Consider the following 23,442-nt stretch of genomic DNA (forward strand, 5'->3'; position numbering starts at 1 on the left):
CATATGTTAAAATATATTAACAATACTTATTAAATTAAATCTATCAGTGTACAAAAGTTAGATACTAAAATAATTCTTCATATCATATTCGCTTAATTTAACAACAAATGTCGACGTGGTCGGTCCGGAGTTTTTGTTCTTGAGTAACAAAAAGGCAATATTATACAGTAAAACTCGACAATACAAAACATATTTAGAATCAATCTTAATCAGTGATAGGAAATAAAAAGATAGTACAAGTTAAATCATGTGCTTGGAAACATGAGAAAGAAGAGAAAATATAAGTGAAAGAAATCGTGAGTGCAACAATGTCAAGTATCATGTTTGGACCGTTATTTAAATCTTAACCATGATTCGCAAGTTATTTAAAGTTTTATCCAACACTTTAAAAAGGCCCTTGTCTGCTTTTCTTCTTCTCGATTCTTTTATGTCTTTTTTTCCTTCGTTTTTGCAAATGAAAGAGAGTTATTGCATCGATAATGCTTCAATTTCACTTACTCCAAAGATTTTTAATTTTAGGATTCAATCAATCTAAACTAATTAACAACGAGTAATCGTTCTTACTTGGTTGTTAATCAGTACTTGCGTCCCATTTCATTGTACCCATAGTCCTCCTACCTATTTAGACATTGAACAAGACAAACAAACACATTAGGTTAGTGAAAACAAACTCACAAACACTCGAATGCGCGCACCTTTGATTGCCTGACAAATTGCGTCGGCCAATGATTGTACCTTTGTTAATCCGATTGGTCACAAGGGATTTAGTTTCTACTCTTGGCCGGATTGGATTTTTGTTCAAGTTAGAAGAACGGATGACTCAATTCAAACTAACGGACTTGAATCTAGAAGTTGTCAACGAAGTTAAAACGAGAAAAGAATGAAGAGAATTGGTACGAAATGAAAGCATTTGAAATTTTAGCATAGTTTAGAAGTTCGAACTCATCATTCCAATAATAGCCATATGCACATTATTTTTACCACATAATTAGCCAATTGAGACTCTTTTAGCCCCATTTGTTGTTAAGGTTCCCTCTCAGTGACTTCGGGACGTTTCCGTAAATGGAATGATGAGAGTGTAAAGTTTATGATATTAGTCACTATGTAACTCTTGGATTGATATTGATAGTATATGGGCAACAAGCTTGTCCTAGTCCAGTCCAACATGACCCATTCCTACCTATTGGCCCAACTCAACCCCCTATAACCACAAATTGCCAACACTAATAAACTAGAGCACCCAATAGTACTAACTAATATTTCGCTTGTGATTTATCATGAAGGCCTGATCAGTAAATTTCGAACACTAGATAATTCATAATTGTATAAAAAAAGAAAAAAAAAATATCTTTTTTATCATGGGATTGTGACGAATACTCTCTCCCATTCCTTAAGGTGGTTATTATTGCGAAAATGACTAGCCATCATCCCAAGAGTTTAGGAGACTTATTGATAGCTTCATTAGTCCTCACAAATCAAAAGAGTTATCATAAACGAGCCACATGTAGAGATACTTGCCGTCGATGCTAAAATCCTAAACATCTTCGAGAACTAGCCCGGAGGTAAAGCTAGGGGCACAAGGGTGTTCGTTTTCAAACTTTTCATTCGCCGGAATACCCTATATATATGTTAAAATTATTTTTTATGTACATATATTAGATGTTGAATTTTCTTGGCCTTTTTGTATGTTTACTTCTTTATATTTTGAATCTTTTTTGTAAAATCCTGCCTCCGCATTGACTAGTCCTTTTCGATTCTTTTTATTTTGCCATCATCAAGGAAGGCATACCCTTCTAGTTCTAACTAAAGAGAAAACTTCATGTAATATACTAACACTTAAATATAAATACAATATTTTCCAATGTACTAACTCGTAATAGGTCATAGGTGTATGATATTGTAAGTTCCTGTTTTTGTCTATGCATGGACCATTTCTTGTGACACTGAAAACTAGAGGTTCCAACTTTCAATAACTATTTGTAGAAGGGACAATTCTTGTGACAGAAAAAGAAAAGGTGCACAAGTGAAACTCGTGAAATAATGAATGCGTGCCTAATTTAACTATGGCATGGGTACTGCAAAAATCAGGAATAGTTAATATTTACACAGACCACGCATGCAGTCTTTCTAGTACTACAATAGGAATTTATGTTCTTGTTCATAAATTAGAACGAAAAAAGGGGCACAAAATTGAAAAGCAGATGAGGCAATTTGCCACTTTGCAGACAGCATAGTGAGAGGCATGATTGTAATAATACCGATTATATACTAGTAGAGGGTGTATGTAGGGCCAAAGGCAGAATTAAAGGCAACATAATTTTGTTTTTAAGAGAAAACTGAAATTTCATTGCTCCAGTCAGTTAGATGGCCGAACTCAATAGCTTTAGTCGAAACTTTATATTTATGTTAAAAAGAAATCGATTAAAAACGTACAAAAATTAAATTCAGAAATCAGTTACTAACACAAGATCATATCGCTATTCTAAAACTAGAACCAATAAAATTTGAATTCTGACTTCCGATTATAACTAGCGGATAAACCTTCCTTATTATAAAATTTCTTTGTATCGAGAAAAACTATCATTTATATATTGTATGATTTTTCAACAAAGGAAATCTAATTGACGACCATGGGGCCGATGTAGCCTCGGCGTTGCGAGTAGGAGGTGGAGGAGATCAGGAGAAGGAGGGCTCCGTAAAAAAATTATTCGCACTCTGTGCATACTAAACCAACGAATACAAGATATCTGGATATCATACATATATTTTCACTTAATAATATTTACGTGATATATTTTTACTTTATTTTTCAGTTGCTAAAATTAAAAATATCGATTTGCTATAAACATCTAAGTATAAATAAGTATTTACTAGTAGGGCTCCAGGAGACTAAGAATGAATTGATTTCTACTTTAGCATGCCCATTCTTGCCACCTTTTTCAATAAATTAAAGTTGTATGCATGAGTATGCAAAATACTAGCTACATCATTACTCTCATCAAGTATCGACCTTAGTGGATAATGGCCTTTGCTGGTCTATTAAGCTAAGCAAACCTCTAACTTAGCTTTAAATTACATTCTCATGCAAGAAAATTGAGACCACTAACATCATGAAATTAAAAGGGTCTTATGTCATTACTTTATTGAATCTACAATTAGCATATAGGAGCATTATTTTAGTATCAGAACGCCTTTAAAATCATTGTCCATAATATATCATTATTCATACGTTGCTTCTCCAATTAGTATATATTATTTTAGTATCAGAAAGCCTTAAAATCATTGTCCATAAACCATAATATATCATTATTCATACTACAATTAGTATATATTATTTTAGTATCAGAAAGCCTTAAAAAAACTGTCCATAATATATCATTATTCATAAGTTGCTACTCAATTAATCCAAGTGTCAATCAACAGCTAATCACTTATGAGCTTCTTCATCATACCATCCCCTTTTTTTTTCTTTTTCTTTTTACATATTTTAGTCAGTATAATTTGTGTATAATTAATGCATAATCATACCACTTATTATACAGTTATTATATACACTATTTATGCACCGGCGATGGTTAAAAATGTTAAGATCCCAAAATTTTTATGCACGTCCGAATTTACACCAAATAAATGAAATTTCGCTTAACTATTACTTTTGATGTAAACACTGGAACGACCAAAAGTATTTTTCGAGAAATGGTTTAGACATTTTATATTTGAATGAAGCACCTGAGTAATTAGGAGGGAACAGAATTCTCATAATGAGAAGAATATGCATAATGAGCTATAACAGGGAGAATGTATCTTATCTTTCTTTTACTAGTATATATATTAATCCTGCCAAGTATCCAACCCCATCTGGATGGATCAAGAACCAATCATAATGAAGGGATTGCAATACTAAATACCCTGATTAAACAATAGAAGAATCACCCACAGTACAAAAACAGGAATTAAAGAAATTCATCGCAAAATAACTCGTAGCAAAAGATATAATGAAGGGATTACAATACTAAATACCCTGATTAAACAATAAAAAGAATCACCCACAGTACAAAAACAGGAATTAAAGAAATTCATCGCTATATATATACAATTTTTTACTGTTTACTGACAAAAGTTCTCCGTCTCTAATCCGTCGTTAAATAAAATTAGCGATAGATTTTATTGTTTAACAACCGAAGTTGTATGTCGCTAATTCTTTTTTCTGGAGAACTATCACGTGGAATAGAATATCAAGAAAGAAATCACTTTTCTGGAGAATTCATTACTAGAAGTTTATGCAAACCATTGCTTAAGCAAAAAGCTTACTTTTTGGAGGAGTGCCTTTGTACTACTTATTATCTTCTTCTCTATTTGAACAAACATGCAAGACATTTATTTATTTGCTGCTAAAAAATCCATGGGAGTGAGTGATGGCGACAACTTTAATGGAAATGGAGTTATAGCCATTGATAGTATTTCTATCATTTGGTTCCCTCTTTTCCACAATACATTCAATTTTAAGCAACCTCCACTTCTCATTTTGCTTATAAAATCCCATTCAAAGTACAAACATCCCCTCATTCAAACCAAAATTCTTAGTTCAGTTCTCCACTTAACGACTGAAAATAGAATCGATCAGATCGATTCTATCGAATTTGACACCGCTCCATTACCTCATAAAATCCCATTCTAAGTGCAAACATTCTCTCATCCAACCAAAATTCTTGGTTCGGTTCTCCACCTGAACGACAAAAGATAGGATCGATCAAATTCTATTGAGTCTGACACCGCTCTGTTACCTTATCCGTATCACTTCGAACAATTTTAACATTACCAATGGCTTCTTGTCTGTTCTTTCTTGCTATATTTTGCCTACCCTTTATTGTTAAAGCTCAAGAAAGGTCTCCACACGGCCTTGTTTATGAAAGCCCTGTTGCATTTTCACCAGAAGCATACTCTTTTTTTCACCCTGAGACTCAAAAACAGAACAGTACTACTACTGAAAGTTTATGTGATAATAATAATAGTACATCAGAATCATCAGGCTCTTCAACATTTCCTACAGCATCAAGTTTGCAGTCTAATTTAGCACATGAAAGTTTGTCGAAGCCGGATGAGGATGGCGATAAGCGAATGGGAGCTGGTGGGATGGTTGGGATCGCTCTCGGCTTTGGGTTTGCTATTGTGTTGGCTTGTGGCGTTTACTATGCGGTGATTGCACGAAAACGCAGCGCGGGCCAAGGCGTTCCTGTCCAGCTCAATGTCTGACTATCCAAAACTGTAGCAGCACACGTGTCGGGTGCTCTAAAAGTGCTACATTTGGAGAATTTAACTCGCATATGTTGATATTTTTGAAGAGTCCGAGTAACATACATCACAACAGACTCTCACTCATATATCCATCCCCTGCTGCTTTATCTCATTGTTACATTTTTCGGTTTGTTAGATTTCCTACTTATATGATTTGGGATTGTGAGATGTAACTATTGTTTTTATTAGTTAGTGATATAATAGTACAATTATTTAGTGATTACTGTAATCCAAAAAAACCATTCTTATTATGATATATGCTCACTGAATACAGGAAAATCAGGGGCAGAGACATTAACACAACAAAGTCTGAGCGAAAAGTTTAGTGACTCCAAAACTAGGATGTTTCTTACAACTAATAAGAGGATAAAATTCACAAATAGCAACTTTTCAGCCCCTGTAATCGAAAAATATCCACTCATGACATTGTCATGAAGTTTCACATGTGAAATTTGAAATTTCATGATAGTGGTCATTTCTTAAAGACATGGTCGAAAATGACCAGTGAAAGCTATTTCTACCTAAAACGACTCCTGGTAGTAAGAAGAAAGGATTACATATACACCATAATCATGGACATTACACAGGAGGACACTTATAAAACCAAGGAATTTTGTAATGTATACGGATCTAACATATAGTAATACATTGAGCAGTGAGTTGGATACTGAGCAAAGTAAAATCTCGCGGTATTTCATCTATGTTACACTACCAAGACCTCCTATTTCACTTCCTGTTGATAAGGCTTACTGATACTTCTTTGGAGTTTCATATATATTAGGGTGGCAAATGGACGGTTCAGACTGAATTTGGATCGATCAATATGGGTTAAGTTAATACATAAGCGGGTCATTAACTTGTCCAAACTTGGACGGGTTAGTCCTAAAATTGTTCACATTTTCAAAATGACGCAGAATAATGAAGGCCGAGATATCAGCTGGGTAAACTGATGTTTGCCCTTTCATGAGCTTAGAGAAGCTGGCAGATAATATGTTCTATAGCTAAAGGAAATTATCACTTGTTTAACTAATGTACTTGTCAATCTCACGGACAATGCCGTAAAATTTCAGAGCGTATCCTCTTTAGACATCTAATTTGCACTCAAATTTTATCATTATTTAACTTGTGCCCAGTTTTGACAAACAATACATGCGGTGTCGAAAGTTAGCTTTGACAAAGCCAAACTTCAGACAAAATGCCTAAAGTCATGCAAAAAGGGCTGAAGTTCAGACAAGAATGACTTAACTTCAGTCATTTCTTAAACAGTGCCACCAAAATCAGGTATCTGTGCACTTCCCCGACGATACCAACCAGATGGGACATGCTTTTCCTCCCATCATCAGTATTATGTCATGGATGAGTAAGGCATTCCTCCATTTAACTGCTTCAAAAAATGCAATAATTCCTCTAGTCATATAGCCTGATTTGGAGATATCTGAACGAAATAAAGGGAAAGGTTCAACTTCTTCGACCTAAGTAGATATCCCTGCCCCTTAAGCTTTCAACGTAAAAACTTACTTCAAATTGATACAGTTAAATTACGAGAGAAAAGCAGTGTCAAGGGTGGGAAGCCGGGGAAGGGTGATAACGGGATGCTTATATATACTTATTATCTGACAATAGCACTGACAAGTCAACAAGGGTTCTGGTTCAACCAACATCACAGTATAACATTACTTTATCAATGTACATTCCAAAGCAATATGAAAAGCATGGATAAAGCAGGGGACTATGGAGCAGGAGCACCTAACTGTTTACAGCACAAATATTCCATAAGTGATCCTCATAGACAAAACTTAAGAATGAAACATCAATAGCATCAGCGACAAGAGAGCATAGTATCTGCGATAACTGCAACTTCAAGAATTGAGAATACACTTGCATCTGTTCTTGTAGGAATCTTACAAAATAAGAGAGACAACTTCTAGATCTGTTGTGAAATCACACAGCAGTTTTACCATCCACGTGTGCCAAGAGATCTTATGACAGGCCCTAACGCCTGATCCACAGATTTGTTCCATAGGTGTGCAAACTCTATACCAGACTCCTTTTTTGGAATGTGCACTGTTGTCTGAAAAAATTCCAAATAGATAAAAAAAAATATAGTCAGAAAAGACACGGAAAGTTGAGTTGAAATGATTTATCACAGACAATGAAAACCTTAAACATTGCTTGGAAACATCATATGCATTGTCCATAGACCGGGTAACATGTGTATCACAACTGCGGTTATTCCTTTGCTTCAATTGATATGTTGAAGTTTGGCGCTTGAAGCAACGAAACGAGGAGTTATCCCTTCACTAGTGAAAATATGTGCTTCAGAGAAATGTGTGCTTTAAATAATAACGCACAAAGTGATTCCAACAAGAATTGGTCGCTTCTCTGGAGCTTAACTTTGAGAAGTTGGACTAATACCAGCATTGTAGCATATCGGATGTTGCAATTTGTTATACTAATTACAAATTATTTTTTACAATGCTAAATTCATATATGTTGATATTTTTAAATTTTTCGTAAATTATGTGTTTCACTTCTCGCTATCTTGCTTCAAATCCCATAGATCTTGTTGCTTCTTCTTTTTTTGCTTTTAAAACGCTGGTGTGGCATTTGAAAAATTATTGATTTAAACCCCTTAAAGGAGGAAATAGTGCTTAAGTATGGTTTGTCATGCATAGGCCATATACTCACTGTTCAGTTTCGAAAGCAACTGCTTTTTATCGCGATTGAACTGCATTACATATACTGATACAGATTAGTGAATTTCATCAGATAATACATCTAAGATGATGGAGTTGCCACTTCGAGTCAGTTGTCTCGTTGTAATGGCTAATCTAGAGAAAATGATCTTTAATGTATGTGCTTTGGTTTCTTTTGGTCCTTAATATATAAACATAATCTCAAAAGGTTATAAGTTTGGTCCTTAGCCCTACAAGTAATCTACAAATATAGAAAGTTGATGTCAACATAGATGGAGTCCTCTGCACATGATTTATCACACTACAAAAGAAAGATCCCTTCGTGTATTATATTGATTTCAGAACCCACCTCAAAATTCCTAACCCTAACTTGTAAGAGCCAGCAGAAAAGTTTCGATTAAGGGGTAAGGCTAGGAGAAAACTGCAACTTAATGGTGAACAAATTCCAGATATTTTAGGAAGCCTAGAATGTCTTCAATTGGGCTAACAAGGTTCTGTAGGAAGAAGATGTAATTAACTTAGAAGTTGGATACAACCATGGGGATTTACTACCATTAAAGACATCTCGGACAACTCGAAATCCTGGGAGAAGATACTTGGCGTGAAACTACTAATGGGTGAGTATTTTTTGGATTATCTTGATGGTTCTTCACTAATTCTGCGATTCACACTAACTATGTTGAGTATTTTTTTTGATTTCTTGTGTTCCTGATTTCACTAACTATGGTGAATTTTCGGCTGATGTCGAATACTGTCTACGATGGTGATAGATTTTTCTGCACCAAAATCAGTTACTCTCGATTGAGAAATGTTTCATAGAAGTGGCGACGAAGAATTCTCGAATGACTATAGAGAGGGCTATAGTGTGGCTTTAATGATTTGTTTGTGCAACTAATTAAATGTATTTTTTGTTGTTTTCTTTTCGATCAGTTTCAACATACTCAAGCCATAGCAGTTACACGCATAGTAACTTCTCCCAGGATTTCAAGTTGTCCAAGATGCCTTTAGTGGAGGTAATCCCCATCGATATATCATATCTTAACTTAGCCCAATCGAAGACATTCTAGGCTTCCTTCCATATTCCATTGAAAGTATTTACCATAAAAATGGAAATTTCTTCCAGTTTGCTTCAAGCTTTACCCCTTCAAAGATGCTTTCCCTATGGCTCTATCAAGTAAGGGTTATGGATTCTGAATCAAATTCTATCAAGTAAGGGTTATGGATTCTGAATCAAATTGAAAATCTTTGTTCTGTAGTTTCATAAATCACGTGTCCTGCACATGCCATGGGCTTTGTTTATTTTGACAGCAGCTCTCATTATTTATAGGGCTAAGGAGTGGGATACATTAAGGACCAAACAAACCAAAGCCCATACATTAAAGACCACTTTGATCATTTTATCGTTCTACATGCATCTTGTACTGTGTATATCATACTACTAGTATATCTACGAACAATAAAATGCTTCCTAGTATATCTAGGAAGGGGAGCCTTGGCGTAACTGGTAAAGTTGCTGCCATGTGACCAGAGGTCACGGGTTCGAGCCGTGGAAACAGCCTCTTGCAGAAATGCAAGGTAAGGCTGCGTACAATAGACCCTTGTGGTCCGGCCCTTCCCCGGACCCCGCGCATAGCGGGAGCTTAGTGCACCGGGCTGCCCTTTTAGTATATCTACGAACAATAAAATGCTTGCACATACACATTTAGGTAATGGTTAGATAACAAATTTCAACTTTGCAGAGAAGTGAGAACGACAGTATCAAACTAGAATAGCAGCTCCTAAAGTTTCTTACCATTTTCTCAACCTATACAGAGGATATGCAATTAGTAGTTTTTTACAAAAAAATGTTTTTTTTTGAAGAAGAAGTTAGTAACATGCTTGTTGCAGCCTAAGTTACTCGGACTCTTCGAAAGTGTTGCCGCACCCGTGTCGGATCCTCCAAAAATACACTACTTTTGAAGGATCCGACACGCACCCGACGACATTTTAAGCGAGTCCGAGTAACTTAGGTTGCAGCTACAGATACCTACACAATTTGATAGTTGTATACAACAAATGTGTTGAATTAGCTATTAAAGGACAAGCTTGATTCATTCTTTGTTAATTAGATGGGGGCGCACACACATAATTAGCAGCTCCTAAAGCTTTTTACCATTTTCTCAACCTATATAGAGGACATGCAGTTAGTATCTTTTCTACACAAAAAACTTTTGAAGAAGTTAGTAACATGCTTATTGCAGCTATGAATACATATACAATTTGATCATTATATACAAATGCGTTGAGTATCCATCAAAGGACAGGCTTGAATCATTCTTTGCTAATTAAATGCGCATGTACACACATAATTTGTTTATGTATGAGAAAATTTCATAACTAGCTATAGTTTAGTGCGTAATTACGAAACGTATATACAGTTTCCGTATTTAAGAAACGTAGCTACAATTGTATCAAGCGGTTATCAGTTGTATCAGCGCATACTGTACCAGCTGAAATCGCGCGAAAGAGTTGTATCAGTGCATAATGTATCAACACTGATACCTACGTTTCGTAAATACAGTCTAAATGTTTGTCACGGTCGCGTGATTTTTCCTTTATTTATGTATTTATAGGTACTTATCTGTTGGTGAAATTTATCATGAGTAGTTAATGTATTAGCCGGAAATCAACATCAATCCTGGAAGCTAAAAATCACAAAAAAGTAACACAACACAAAAGCACGTGAGCAAAGGACAAAGCTAATCAATCAGAATTTGAGACCTAACCTGAGATTGAGGGGAAAATCTAGATTGATTCTCAGATACGCTTTTATATATGCTTTTCCGTTGTTCTAAAACCACAACGCCTGTTAATACGCTACCTAAAGCAGCGCCTAGAAGACGCTCCTGCATTCAATACGATTTCATTCAATAATCGATACTCTAACAATTAAAATGCAAAGGAAAAAAAGGTGATAATCATTAATATATGTAAATGACCTGAGTAAGGAGGCTGATCATCCTTGCGAATTGAATTTGTTGAGAGAACAAAGTGTTGAATTTGGAGACGATTTCTTTGAAGAATGAATCTAGGAATTGACCCCTGCCAAAAAAGATGGGCTTAATGGGCCTGAAGTTAAATGCATGAATGGGCTTGAGGGTTAAGAAATTAAAATTACATATTTAGCCGCTTCTCCAAAATAATTACATCCGCTAGTTATATATATACAAATGATATACACTGATTATGTATAAAATGTGTATATATTTGTTGGATATTATTTTTGAAGGCGGCAATACAGTGAAAGAATTTCTCAAGGTGTTCCCATGGCTATATATATGTGTTAGTTTTTTATTTTCAGCATTTTTAAAGAAAGAATTCAAGCTGTTTGCATAAAGAAAAAAAAAGAAAAGGAATGGCAGGTTTTTCCCTTTTTAACCATAAAATGAATGATAGTGACAGATGGAGCCCCATATTTTTATTATTATTATTAATATATTTTTGTTAGTTTCATTTCTCGGAGTAAATTCTAAAGAAAAATTCCAAGTTTATTGACACAAAATGGATTATAGAAAAATTAAATCAATCAAATAATATAAATATTATTAAATCACAGTAAACATAAAATCTATCCAAATATTATATTTATTAATACAGCACAATAAATGATAAAGTCTACCATATGGCATGTTAATGAATCACGGGAAACAACCATCCAAACAGAGTGTTAGGGATCAATTGAAAACGTTGAATACATTGAACTCCACCTCCTACTCTGTGGTCCAAGCTTAGTCACCGTCGGATCTCAGTACACAAACTCTCACCGATCTGAGTCAACTCGCTACTGACTCACAATGGCGAGTCGTCGACTCATCCTTTTACTTTCTCTCTCTTCTCTTCTTCTCTTCTCTCTCTACTTCACTGCATCCGCCGGCGCCGTCGGAGCCGCCGGATCCGCCGATGACGACGAAGACCTAAGCTTCCTCGAATCGGACGACGAAAACGACGCCGCACCGCAACACACTTTCCCCGAAGAAACCGATGATTTCGACGATGATGACGACGAGGATTTTGATAATTACGACGATTTTGATGTCCCGTCGGCGTTTGATAACGAGAAGGATGAGGAAGATGAAGGTAAAGTAAAATATTTTAATTTCACCGACTCATAAATGTTTGAATGTGGTTTACTGTTCTCCACTCTGTGAAAATAGCTAGCACTTAAATTGGAATTAGATTAACTCATTAAATTTTATATATGTCAAAACTACTATAAGTTAGCAACTTTTATCATAAATGTTGTTAGGTCAAAGTTGATGCAATTTGAATCTCGCGAAGCGAAAATTATCACATAAATTGGGATAGAGGGAGTAGTAACGAAACATAGAATTTCTGATTATAAATCCTGTTTAGATATGAATCAAAATATCAAATCCCAACCGATTTTGAGAGAAGGTCCTAAATTCGAAGTAAAATATTTTATTCATAAATTCATAAGATGTTGAATGCTCTCTACAATCTCGACACTAGCTATATGAAAATAGCTAGAAGTAGTTCTATTTATGATAGTATGAAAACTACTTTGACTATAAAATGGAAAGTCTATTCCTATATAAATTTGACTATAAATTCTAACTAAGAGCCTGTTTGGATGGGCTTATGCCTATAAGCTGCAAACAGCTTATAAGCTAAAAAAAATAAGTTGGGGGTAGTCTAACTTATTTTTTTTTTGGCTTATAAGCTGTTTTCAGCTTATAAGCTGCTTTAGATAAGCTAAGTCAAATGGGCCCAATTATTTTTTTTGAGCTTATTTTAAGCATAAAATGACTTTAAGCTGGCCAGCCAAACACTCAAAAAAGTTAAAAACAGCTTATAAGCAACTTATAAGCCAATCCAAACGGGCTCTAAACATGAATCAAAATACCAAATCCTAACCAATTTTGAATTATTTTTTTCCAACAGGTCCTAAGGTCGATGATAAGGACGTCGTCGTTTTGGCGTACAGGAACTTCAGTGACTTCGTGGATGATAATAAGTATGTGATGGTGGAGTTCTACGCGCCTTGGTGTGGGCACTGTAAGGAACTCGCCCCGGAGTACGCTGCCGCAGCGACGGAGCTAAAGGCTGAGAATGTGTCGTTGGCAAAAGTCGATGCCACATTGGAAAATGAGTTAGCGGAGAATTATGAGGTTCAAGGATTTCCTACTATTTATTTTTTTGTTGATGGTGAGCATAAAACTTACAGTGGCCAAAGAACTAAGTGAGTCTTCTTCCTTTATGTTTCTTTACTTTCTTAAGTTTATGTATCTACTTGTGTTTAGTCATTGATGAGGTAAAAAGCTTGTTAACTTTTAGTAACAATAAGCTCAAATTTTGGTACTTCAAAGATAGTGGATCAAAATATAAAAAATAGGCACACGAAGAAGTAAAAGGCACGGAGATTCAACATCTACTTTATATACAATAAAAAAGAATAATTTTGATATTGTATATACAATGTAATTTTCCGGCGAATGGGGTTGCGCCGCTAGCTCAGTTTCTGCTTCAAGAATTCATTTGGGCACTTTCTTTTTTTGCAGAAATTGTGGAGGGTAAACAATTGGATAGCTTTGATTTTTACATTTACGTTTAGGCTTTTACCTAATTATGAGCTTCTGATCTACTAGTATGCTTCTTGCCTTTACAATGGGTAATAAATAGTGTTAGCTTCTAATTGAATTTATATCTAAAATGTGTTATGGCGGCAAGTGTCGCACTGAATTTTACATTTACATTTACGTTTAGGCTTTTAACTAATTATGAGCTTCTGATCTACTAGTATGCTTCTTGCCTTTTACAATGGGTGATAAATAGTGTTAGCGTCTAATTGCATCCCTTTTTTTTTTTTTTTTTTTTTTATGCCTGTGGATTATCAAATACTGCATGTTGGTCTGAAGTTGATAAACTTTTTAACTCTAGAGATGCAATCGTGACTTGGATCAAGAAGAAGATTGGACCTGGCATTTACAATATAACGACAACAGAGGATGCAGAGCGTGTACTAACCTCTGGGAACAAAGTTGTTTTAGGGTTCCTTGAGTCCTTGGTGGTAAGTACTACATGCTCTAGTATGCTAGTGATTATCTATTCTTATGGGGTACTTGTTCTGGGTGTTATCCACTGGCATTTTTCAGTTCTTGTTGGTATTCTCCTATACTTTCTCTTTTGATTTTTTTTCCTTTTTCGATTGGTAAATAATAGAAAGTGAACTTTCTACGTTGTAGTTCTTTGCCTGGCGTATCTTCTTTCTATAAGCAAGCTCCCTCCGCCCGTCCAGCTCACAATTTTTTGTGTTCTGTTTTTCTTAAACTTTTTGTCGACATTGGCGGGGGAACTTCAACAAATAAATTTTCTCCATTGCCATATGCTATCTGCCTCTTTCATTGGAAATCGGTGTCTCCCTTTTTTTTATTTGAATGGTTTTTGCAACACAACTATTTTCTTTAATTAAATTGTATGGATGTTTACTTGGAACCTCAGTTATATCTCCATGTGCTCTGCTGTAAAATTTATCCTTCATTTCAAGTGTAGGAAATAGTTGTCATATGACTCATACATTGTATTTTCATAAAAATTCTACTTTTTTCTTGATAGTATATTGCTGCTCTGACTGACTGCAAATAGATGTCTTCCTTGTCACTGGCCTCTCTTATCATTTGATTCCTCATATTGTGAATGTTCAAACAATTATAGGGTCCTGAATCTGAGCAGCTTGCTGCTGCTTCCAAACTTGAGGATGATCTTCACTTTTACCAGACGACGAATCCTAATGTGGCTAAGCTATTCCATATTGAAGACATTGCTAAACGCCCGGCTTTGGTCTTGCTTAAGAAGGAAGAAGAGAAAGTGGTGCATTATGGTTAGCTGTTTCTTTTATTTTCTTTGTTTAATTCTGAATTGTATATTTTCTTTTGGATAACTTATCTGACAAAAAAAAGAACACCCGCTGGATTGATTTTAGCTCTCATGTACATTGGCAATTTGTTTGTTTGTTTTGTTTATTTTTTTAAGGGTATATTGGCAACTTGATTGTAGCAAGCATTTTAAAGTCATCTAGTTTTCATTTAGTGTAATTGCATACATCTCACAGGATACAAATTGGGAGTTTTCAAAATTCATTGAAGGTTATGAAATTTCTTACATTTTATTGAGATCGGATAACCTACACGATTTATGTGCAAAATCGCATTTTATGCACACATGTTTTTTCTCAAATGAACAAATCAGATGGAACTTGGTGTTTAGCCAATATCAATATTTATGTTTATATATCTACTGGAGTTTTAGTTTCAAGTACCTTGGGTCTATCATGCAAGGCAGCGGGGAGATTGACGATGATGTCACACATCGTATTGGGGTAGGGTGGATGAAATGGAGGCTAGCTTCAGGAGTGCTATGTGACAAGAAGGTGCCACCACAACTGAAGGGCAAGTTCTACAGAGTGGTGGTTAGACCGGCTATGTTGTATGGGGCGGAGTGTTGGCCAGTTAAGATCTCTCACGTTCAAAAGATGAAAGTTGCCGAGATGAGAATGTTGAGATGGATGTGTGGGCACACTAGGAGCGACAGGATTAGAAATGAGGCTATTCGGGATAAGGTGGGAGTGGCCTCGGTGGAAGACAAGATGCGGGAAATGCGACTGAGATGGTTTGGGCATGTGAAGAGGAGAGACATAGATGCCCCAGTGCGGAGGTGTGAGAGGTTAGCCATGGATGGTTTCAGAAGAGGTAGGGGTAGGCCAAAGAAATATTGGGGAGAGGTGATTAGACAGGACATGACGCAGTTACAGCTTACCGAGGACATGACCTTAGATAGGAAGGTGTGGAGGACCCACATTAGGGTAGAAGGCTAGTATATAAGTCTCGTTATCTTTCCTTATTAGTAGGCGCATTAGCGCATTATAATTTCTTGTGCTTTGATTTATGTTATTATTTGCTACTTTCTGTACTTTGATTACTCTATTTTATCTGTGCCGCTTTCGTGATTTGCATTTCCATATCGCTTTGAATTCCTTGATTATCCTGTTTTACTGTGTCGCTTGCATTATTTCATTGCAATATCGTTTTAAATCTTTTAACCTTATCTGACCCCCTTTTTATGCTTCTATTGAGCCGAGGGTCTCTCGGAAACAGCCATCCTACCTTGGTAGGAGTAAGGTCTGCGTACATTATACCCTCCCCAGACCCCAAGATGTGGGATTTCACTGGGCTGTTGTTGTTGTTGTTGTATATCTACTGGAGTTTTGAGGTGCTAATACAATATTTCTGCTTATATATACTTTTAGCAACCTAATTTCAGTTTGTCATCTCATCGATTTTGGTTTTAAATGGGTCAGGCATGATTATGGGTACTATTCAGGGTCATGGAGGGTGTTTTGTGGTAATTTTTAGGACATCAGGCTAGCTGCTAAATTATTCTATAATCTTTTGAATGTTCAAGAGAAGAAATAAAAGAAAGTCGAAGAGGACATGCCTCATTATCTTTTTCTTTGATTTTGCCTCTAGATGGTCAATTCACCAAGTCTGCAATAGCTAAGTTTGTATCTGCCAACAAGCTTCCTCTAGTGACAACTTTTACCAGAGAAAGTGGACCTTCAATTTTCGAGAGTCCAATAAAGAAGCAGGTAATACAGATATGACATTGCATAATAAATGTGACTTTTGGAATGGAAGTGTTTGTGGTTAATGCTTTCTACTCAGGTTTTGCTCTTTGCCACAACAAATGATACGGATAAAGTATTCCCAGCATTTCAAGAAGCTGCCAAACTCTTCAAGGGAAAGGTAATTAAGCTTTATTTAGTCTTTGAGACTAATAGCGCGGTGTTTGGTTTCATGCAGACTGCTATATTGTGTGGAATCATCACGTATATAATAACTTTATGTCTTAAAAAGAATGCTTCTTACCCATAAATCATGCCGCTTGCCTTCTTAGAAATAGGCATTAAGAAGATCAAGAGGAGTGCAATCGATATATACCAAACACTAATGGCCGCGAGAGATATTCATACGAATATCTTTATGTGATCTTATCGAGTAAAACATTAAGGAAGATTTAGATTTTAGAACATCTGCACTAATAAAGAAGGTGCGCTCTTTATGTTGCCAACGAATTTCCATCTGAATGTCCTTCAGGAATCCCTATAATTGGCTTAGACATCAATAACACCAACTTCAACTAAAATAAGAATCTGCTAAACACATATTTACTCTTTTGTATGATTCAAGTTATTTTGTTGGGGTTAATGCAAATTGTGGGTCTGAAGTTGATAGCATTTATGTTGGTTCGAGGACTGAGATGAGGTGAGTGTGGTAGCCATGGTGGTTATAATCGAATACGAAAAGAAGAAAGTAAATCGAATTCTTGTACTTTCACATCGGTTGAGAAAGTTATTCAGGTTTTTTTTTTATTATCAGAAAAAAATAAAAAAAAATTAAGGTTGGAGTCCTCTAGATTGGCTCAGTGGATGACTTGTTCCATTTTTCCACAGCTTCTCCAATCACGAGGAATTAAAATGAAAGAGCAGGCAAATAATTCTGGCTAAAAGGAAAAAATATGCTATAGATTAAAACCTTGTGTTATTTTCCTGGATACAGATCTGTGTTTTTGTCTAAATGGACTGTTAACATACTCTCAAATGACTAGAACCTTGTATTTTGTTCCTGGATAAATGCAGCTTATCTTTGTTTTTGTCAATATGGATGATGAAGAAGTTGGAAAACCTGTATCAGATTATTTTGGAGCTACTGGAGATTCTCCAAAGGTAACAATCAACAGATTATATTATAATGGGCTTGACAGGACCTTTTTGTGACCAACTGAAAATTTATTCGTCTTGTTTGTTTGTCTCCTGTAGGTTATTGGATATACAGGAAATGAGAATCCCAGGAAATACATTTTTGATGGGGAGATCTCCGTTGAGAAGCTTAAGGTAGAATGCCTCCTTGTGTTTGTTGGATACGTTCTTATTAACTGTTCCAGTCAGGAAGTTCTAAAATGCATATTTCTTATCTTCTTTTTTCCCATCAGGCATTTGGAGAGGATTTTCTGTCAGGCAAACTCAAAGCTTTCTATAAATCAGACCCTATTCCTGAAAATGTAAGTTGTGATTTCCCTTCCTGACCTATCCTTTTTCATTTAGTTGTGCTGATTCGGCTCTGTTTGTGTTGATTATTACAGAATGAGGGGGACGTGAAGATAATAGTGGGGAACAATTTTGATGACATTGTTCTAGATGAGTCAAAAGATGTGCTTCTGGAGGTATACCCAAGCTACTACTAAAGGCTTCACAATGAATTCTCTTTATTGTTTTTCTTTTCATTACTCAGGGTTCTTTTTGTAGTAACTACTTTCACACTTTATGTTTAGATATATGCACCATGGTGTGGGCATTGCCAATCTCTAGAGCCAACATATAACAAGCTCGCAAAGCACTTACGTGACATTGAGTCTCTTGTTATAGCCAAAATGGACGGTACCACAAACGAGCACCCTCGGGGAAAGGTAGTTTAATAGCTTTCTGTCTTTAGTCAGAACAAGAGTGTTATAGTTTGGTCATGGACTGCTGCTTCTGCTGCTATAATTTATTTATTTGCATTGTTCATTTATTTTTGGCTGAGATGTGTGGCTTTGACATTAAAATAGAAGCATAATACATTGACAACCCTTTAAACTTGCCAATAAATTTCATTTAGATACTCATACTACGACTTGTTCCAATTGAACACATGATAAAGTGTTCCTATTAGACACTTTTAATTAAATTTTGGAAAAAATTTTGCGTGTGTTTCCAAGTGTCATTACGTAGATAAGTTAACCACTTAAAATATGTCACCTCCTTTAATTATGGGCACTGGCCTCAATAAGCCGTAAAACCTCAGGCATGTCCCAATAGAGGTTGATGTGTATAATTAAAGGAGATGATATATTATATGTTGTTAACTTAACTACATAATAAACGCTTGAGAACACGCGTAAAAGTTTTTAAATTTTTTGAACCGAAAGTGTCTAATAGGAACACTTTATTACGTGTTGAGGTGTGCTCAATTAGAATAAAACGTAGTTTGAGTGTCTAAATGAAATTTGCTGGCAAGTTTTAAGGGGTTATCGATCTATTAAGTCTTAAATAAATGAGAGAGATGTAAGGTTGCTTTCAAGTCATTTTTAGTAAAAACTTGGATGCAATTGTTGAATAGAAGGTCATTTCTGCTCCTTTGCAGGCTGAAGGATTTCCCACAATCCTATTCTTCCCAGCAGGGAACAAGAGCGCGGATCCAGTAAGTGATGGTTATTGTGTTTGTTTTACGGCTCTATGTAAGATACATGAAATACCATGTGTTAATGCCTATTCTATTGTCCTACAGATCCCAGTTGATGCTGACCGAACTGTGGTTGCGTTGTACAAGTTTATTAAGAAACACGCGTCTATTCCATTCAAGCTTCCAAAACCAGCTTCGTCAACTACATCAGAGGGTTCCGAAGCTAAGGAAGATGCCAAGGTTGAGTCTAGCAAAGGAAAAGATGAACTATAGAAGTTACATAGCCTACGTTTTTTTCTTTGTTATTTTCCTAGCTTGTTGTAGTAGGACAAGATAGATTGGGCTAGAAAGATAGCCACGGAACCTATTTTCTTTTCTTTCCTTTTATTTCTTCTTTTGAGTTTAAAGTTTTCTCCTCCCTCTAGTAATGATATTGTTTTGAGAGGTTAAGGTAATATACATCTAGCCGAATTTTTACAACATGTACCAAAACGAAGTATAATTTATTGTACTTTTATCCCAATCTAGTTGAAGTTAGCTGTACAAGTCATTTATTCAATTACCACCAAATTGTGATGGGCATGATAAGTATCGCTCTGTCTGGGAAAATTTCATGGGTGGTCATTTAAGTGTTGGTCGATGGTTAGAAAGTCACTATTCTTTGTTTGGTCAAATAAAACTATAAAAGTCACTCCACTATTTACTTTCTAACATTCCCCAGAGTTGGGGCACCATTTAGAGAGGGAATTTCTCAACCTCTTAATTATTCCAACAATCGATATAAGTAAATTTTCATACCAAGGCTAGTCTTTTATTCTTAACATCAAAATCAATATTTAAGGCTAGAATCCTAAAATACCTCCCCAAATTATGTAAGAACACAGCTTTGGGGATTTAGAAGATTCCAACACAATCTGCTTTTGATAAAGATGATATCAGAGTCAACTTGCACGTACTCTTACTATTTTATCGGGTATCTAGTATCTCCTATCGATATAGATATTAAATAACAGTGAGTGAAATCTAAATCAAAGTAAAAGACTCAAAACCCTAGTACATAAAAACACATTTACACAATTATACACAGGCGGAAGTTGCTTGGGTTTAAAATTCTTCAGTATAAACAAATCTTCAACACAGCATGCTATGTTCACCTAACCAAGTATATTAAAAAGGCAGTCCAGTGCACAAAACATCCCGTGTTAATAGGGTCCTAGACAACATGACATACTCTGCACGAATAATATCATGAAGACTTGTATTCGAAGTTTGAAGTTGAAAAACAGTTTCGTCAGAATTTAACAAATATAGTACTCCTACTTTTATCTCAAGCTAGTAGAGGTTTGTTGTACAAGTCATCTATTCAATTCAAACTTTAGAGCATTCATCCTAGTTTTAAAACTATATTCATTGTTTCCTTATAATGTAGATGGAAACTTTAGTTTTAAAAAGGCAGAGTGCATGGTTTATCTCCTAAACGGACAACTCTTTACACATTCAACATTTTCAAAGTGTGTCTAAGATATTTTTTTGATATTTGACAATTGTTTCTTCAGCAAAGTTTAGTTAGGCAATAATAGGCATCATCAATAATAACGTGAAATGTATAGTTAACTTTAAAAAAGAATATTTAAATAAACATAACGCGGGGTAAACTATTCTACGTACCTTAAAAAATGGCTTTGCGAACGAACAAACAAACAAAGGGACGAAGGTCTACATCCGTGTCACTCTCATTCACGCAACCAACAATGTCCAGAACCTTCCCTTCAATCAGTTCCTGATCCACCGTCTTCGTCAATCTCATTCACGTTCTCAGCACGCATCTCCATGTACCCTCTCTCTCTCTTTAGCTTTTTCTCCGTCTCAATTTATATGATCGAGTTTGGATTTCAATCTTGTTGTTTAAAACAAGTCATATATATTATTGTGCTGTAAAGGAAACTTTTAAGTTACATTATTTCTAAATATGAAAATGTATCACATAAATTAGAAACTGAGAATATTAATTATTGTGAAATACTCCCTCAGTCTCAAATTATTTGTCGTTTTTTTGGGTTATACGCCCCTTAAGAAATATATTAATTAAGAGGGATATTTGAACTACTTTATCCTTGTTTATGTCTAAGTTATAATCTCTCTTCATTAAATATTTATTCTATTTATGCGTCATTTCTATTAATGACAAAGAGTAAATTGGAGAAAAATATATTAATTATGCTTTGAACTTTTAAAACGATAAATAATTTGAGATAATTATTTTTAGCAATCACGATAAATAATCTGAGACGAAGAGCGTAAAATATTTTTATGAAATTTCTAAATACTTAAATTATTATTTTTAAAATTTAAAAGATTTTGTGTCGGAATTCGCGGCAAAAATAAAAATAAGGAGTTTTGAGTTTCGAAATGGAAATTCTAACTGCATCATATAAATTTGTACAAAGACAGAGGGAGTAAAGTAACATGCTTTTGTCAAACTGCGCCTTTAACTGCATTTTACTCATTACAACTTCAATTTCACACTAACTACTCTATTTATCTTCCAGATCTCCCTTTTCATAATGCATCATTAAAATTGCTAATCATTTACTTTAATATACTTTTCAATATTGCAGATCTTCTGAAAAAAGGAGGAAAAAAAAAAAGACATACAGTTTTATTAGCAATGGCGAAATTTCACGTGTTGTGTATGACATTTCTCTTTGCAATTTTGTCCATACAACAATGTATTTGTTCACATATACCTGAAAATTCACCAAGTCCGGCACCGTCACCGGAATCCGGTGGAGATCTAAGTTCTCCACCGCCAATCGCTGCGACTCCTGAAAGTCCGTCAGAGTCACCGTTAAGTTCTCCGCCGGCGCCTTCGCCGGAAGATCGCTCTCCATATTCTTCTCCGGCACCGTCACCTATGGACGGAGGTAATGATGGCAAACTATTACTACTATTACTACTATCTTATAATATCAATTAACTTGCTGGTTTTTGTAGTAACTAAATTTTGTTGTTCCTGCTCTTCTTCTTATAGAGAAGATTTGTTTAGTCAGGAGGAAATATTTAACATTTTTGAAATAATTATTTAGGACAGTGTACTCAATCATTACTACTAGTTTATTTACTAATCTCGTTTGACCGCCATAGAATTTTGAAGTCGCAACTTGAAACTTAAAATTTGAAGTTGTGATTTTTGGAACTTCAAGTTCTGTTTGAACATGTATTTTACTAGAAAAAAATTGAAATTTTGTAAGTGAAAGTGAAACTTGTCTAGTTTTTAGAACTTGGAAATATTTTTAAGATAAATTTTCAAAATCTGATAAAATTTCATAGCCAAACAAATATTTAACGATAAATTTTTAAAATCTGATCCAAAACTTATGTTGAAAGCTAGCTTATAATACTATCTAGTATGTTTGATTTTTTGAGTGTTACTTATTATTTTTGCTAATAAATAATTCTATTATTGTGTTTTTCCAACAGAGTTTTTGCCAACAGGTACTCCATCTCCTGCTCCGGCTCCGAGTGACTCGTTTGCGAGTGATATAAGCCACGAGACTACAGTCGAGGTGAACGAGTCGTCGTCCGATGGTGGAATGAACGGCGGAAAGAAGGCAGGAGTAGCATTCGGAGTGATAGCGGCGGCGTGTGTTGTAGGTCTGGGGGCATTGGTTTACAAGAAGCGCAGGCAGAATATCCGACGAGCACAGTTCGGGTACGCTGCTAGGAGAGATTTTCTTTGAGTTTGCATGCTTCATAATGCAATCTTTCCACATAGTATATCACATTATGTTATATATCTTCATGAATATATTTGTAGTATTCGAGAATTTTCATTATATTTGTTTGATTCTTTATTCACTGAATAACACTGGGGTAGTACTATTTTGGTATTGGTGTAATTCTATAGAAGTTTGATTTGCTATTTTTGACGATGCGCTACTCTCTCAGTCCAATATTAGTTGTCATATTTTTCTTTTGCACGCCCCTTAAAAAAATAAAAAATAAAAGGATTAATGATCAAAAACATATCTGATGTATCACTTTTTCACGAGTTTCACAACCTAACTATCAATTGTTCTATTTTCATACCGGATTATCACCATCTATTTATTAAAACACACTTCAACTATCAACTATTAGTTTTCGTCGTCAGGCGATGGAATGAATGGTGGAAGTAG

The 23,442-nt window shown here is 35.3% G+C and overlaps 4 protein-coding genes across 5 annotated transcripts; 3 read left to right on the plus strand and 1 right to left on the minus strand.

Annotated features, from left to right (window-relative positions):
- The first annotated feature begins 308 nt into the window (after positions 1–308).
- Positions 309–5,574, plus strand: LOC132600297 (uncharacterized). Its single transcript, XM_060313365.1, has 3 exons — positions 309–315; positions 394–444; positions 4,877–5,574. The coding sequence occupies exons 1-3, from the start codon at positions 309–311 to the stop codon at positions 5,251–5,253; spliced, it is 435 nt and encodes a 144-aa protein (XP_060169348.1). The 3' UTR covers positions 5,254–5,574.
- Positions 5,575–6,938: 1,364 nt separating this feature from the next.
- On the minus strand, positions 6,939–11,129 carry LOC132600421 (uncharacterized). The gene is made up of 3 exons (XM_060313573.1): positions 10,970–11,129; positions 10,757–10,876; positions 6,939–7,366 (listed from the first exon to the last, which is right to left on the minus strand). The coding sequence occupies exons 1-3, from the start codon at positions 10,988–10,990 to the stop codon at positions 7,250–7,252; spliced, it is 258 nt and encodes an 85-aa protein (XP_060169556.1). The 5' UTR covers positions 10,991–11,129; the 3' UTR covers positions 6,939–7,249.
- Positions 11,130–11,649: 520 nt separating this feature from the next.
- Positions 11,650–19,787, plus strand: LOC132600420 (protein disulfide isomerase-like 1-4). The gene is made up of 13 exons (XM_060313571.1): positions 11,650–12,107; positions 12,933–13,230; positions 13,929–14,058; positions 14,703–14,868; positions 16,514–16,632; positions 16,709–16,789; positions 17,683–17,769; positions 17,863–17,937; positions 18,036–18,104; positions 18,186–18,266; positions 18,375–18,509; positions 19,226–19,282; positions 19,370–19,787. Exons 1-13 carry the CDS (start codon positions 11,825–11,827, stop codon positions 19,535–19,537), a joined length of 1,749 nt encoding a protein of 582 aa, XP_060169554.1. The 5' UTR covers positions 11,650–11,824; the 3' UTR covers positions 19,538–19,787.
- Positions 19,788–21,671: 1,884 nt separating this feature from the next.
- Positions 21,672–23,196, plus strand: LOC132600422 (early nodulin-20-like). 2 transcript variants are annotated; one of them, XM_060313575.1, is made up of 2 exons: positions 21,672–22,188; positions 22,760–23,196. In XM_060313575.1, exons 1-2 carry the CDS (start codon positions 21,933–21,935, stop codon positions 23,002–23,004), a joined length of 501 nt encoding a protein of 166 aa, XP_060169558.1. In that variant the 5' UTR covers positions 21,672–21,932; the 3' UTR covers positions 23,005–23,196. The 2 variants fall into 2 exon arrangements, with proteins under 2 accessions (XP_060169558.1, XP_060169557.1); XM_060313574.1 differs by having other exon boundaries at positions 21,687–22,188; positions 22,745–23,196.
- The last annotated feature ends 246 nt before the right edge of the window (positions 23,197–23,442 follow it).

Source organism: Lycium barbarum, chromosome 6, assembly GCF_019175385.1.
Source record: "Lycium barbarum isolate Lr01 chromosome 6, ASM1917538v2, whole genome shotgun sequence".
In the NCBI taxonomy this organism is placed as follows: Eukaryota; Viridiplantae; Streptophyta; class Magnoliopsida; order Solanales; family Solanaceae; genus Lycium; species Lycium barbarum.

Coding starts and splice junctions, on each gene's coding strand:
- LOC132600297 (XM_060313365.1), top strand. Junction 445..4,876: donor TTTATGTCTTTTTTTCCTTC/GTTTTTGCAAAT, acceptor TTATTGTTAAAG/CTCAAGAAAGGTCTCCACAC.
- LOC132600421 (XM_060313573.1), bottom strand. CDS start 10,990: ATGATCAGCCTCCTTACTCAG. Junction 10,877..10,969: donor TGATCAGCCTCCTTACTCAG/GTCATTTACATA, acceptor TATTGAATGCAG/GAGCGTCTTCTAGGCGCTGC. Junction 7,367..10,756: donor GATTTTCCCCTCAATCTCAG/GTTAGGTCTCAA, acceptor GAATTTTTTCAG/ACAACAGTGCACATTCCAAA.
- LOC132600420 (XM_060313571.1), top strand. CDS start 11,825: ATGGCGAGTCGTCGACTCATCCTTTTACTTTCTCTCTCTTCTCTTCTT. Junction 13,231..13,928: donor TACAGTGGCCAAAGAACTAA/GTGAGTCTTCTT, acceptor TTTTAACTCTAG/AGATGCAATCGTGACTTGGA. Junction 17,770..17,862: donor CTACTGGAGATTCTCCAAAG/GTAACAATCAAC, acceptor TGTCTCCTGTAG/GTTATTGGATATACAGGAAA.
- LOC132600422 (XM_060313574.1), top strand. CDS start 21,933: ATGGCGAAATTTCACGTGTTGTGTATGACATTTCTCTTTGCAATTTTG. Junction 22,189..22,744: donor ACCGTCACCTATGGACGGAG/GTAATGATGGCA, acceptor TTTTTCCAACAG/AGTTTTTGCCAACAGGTACT.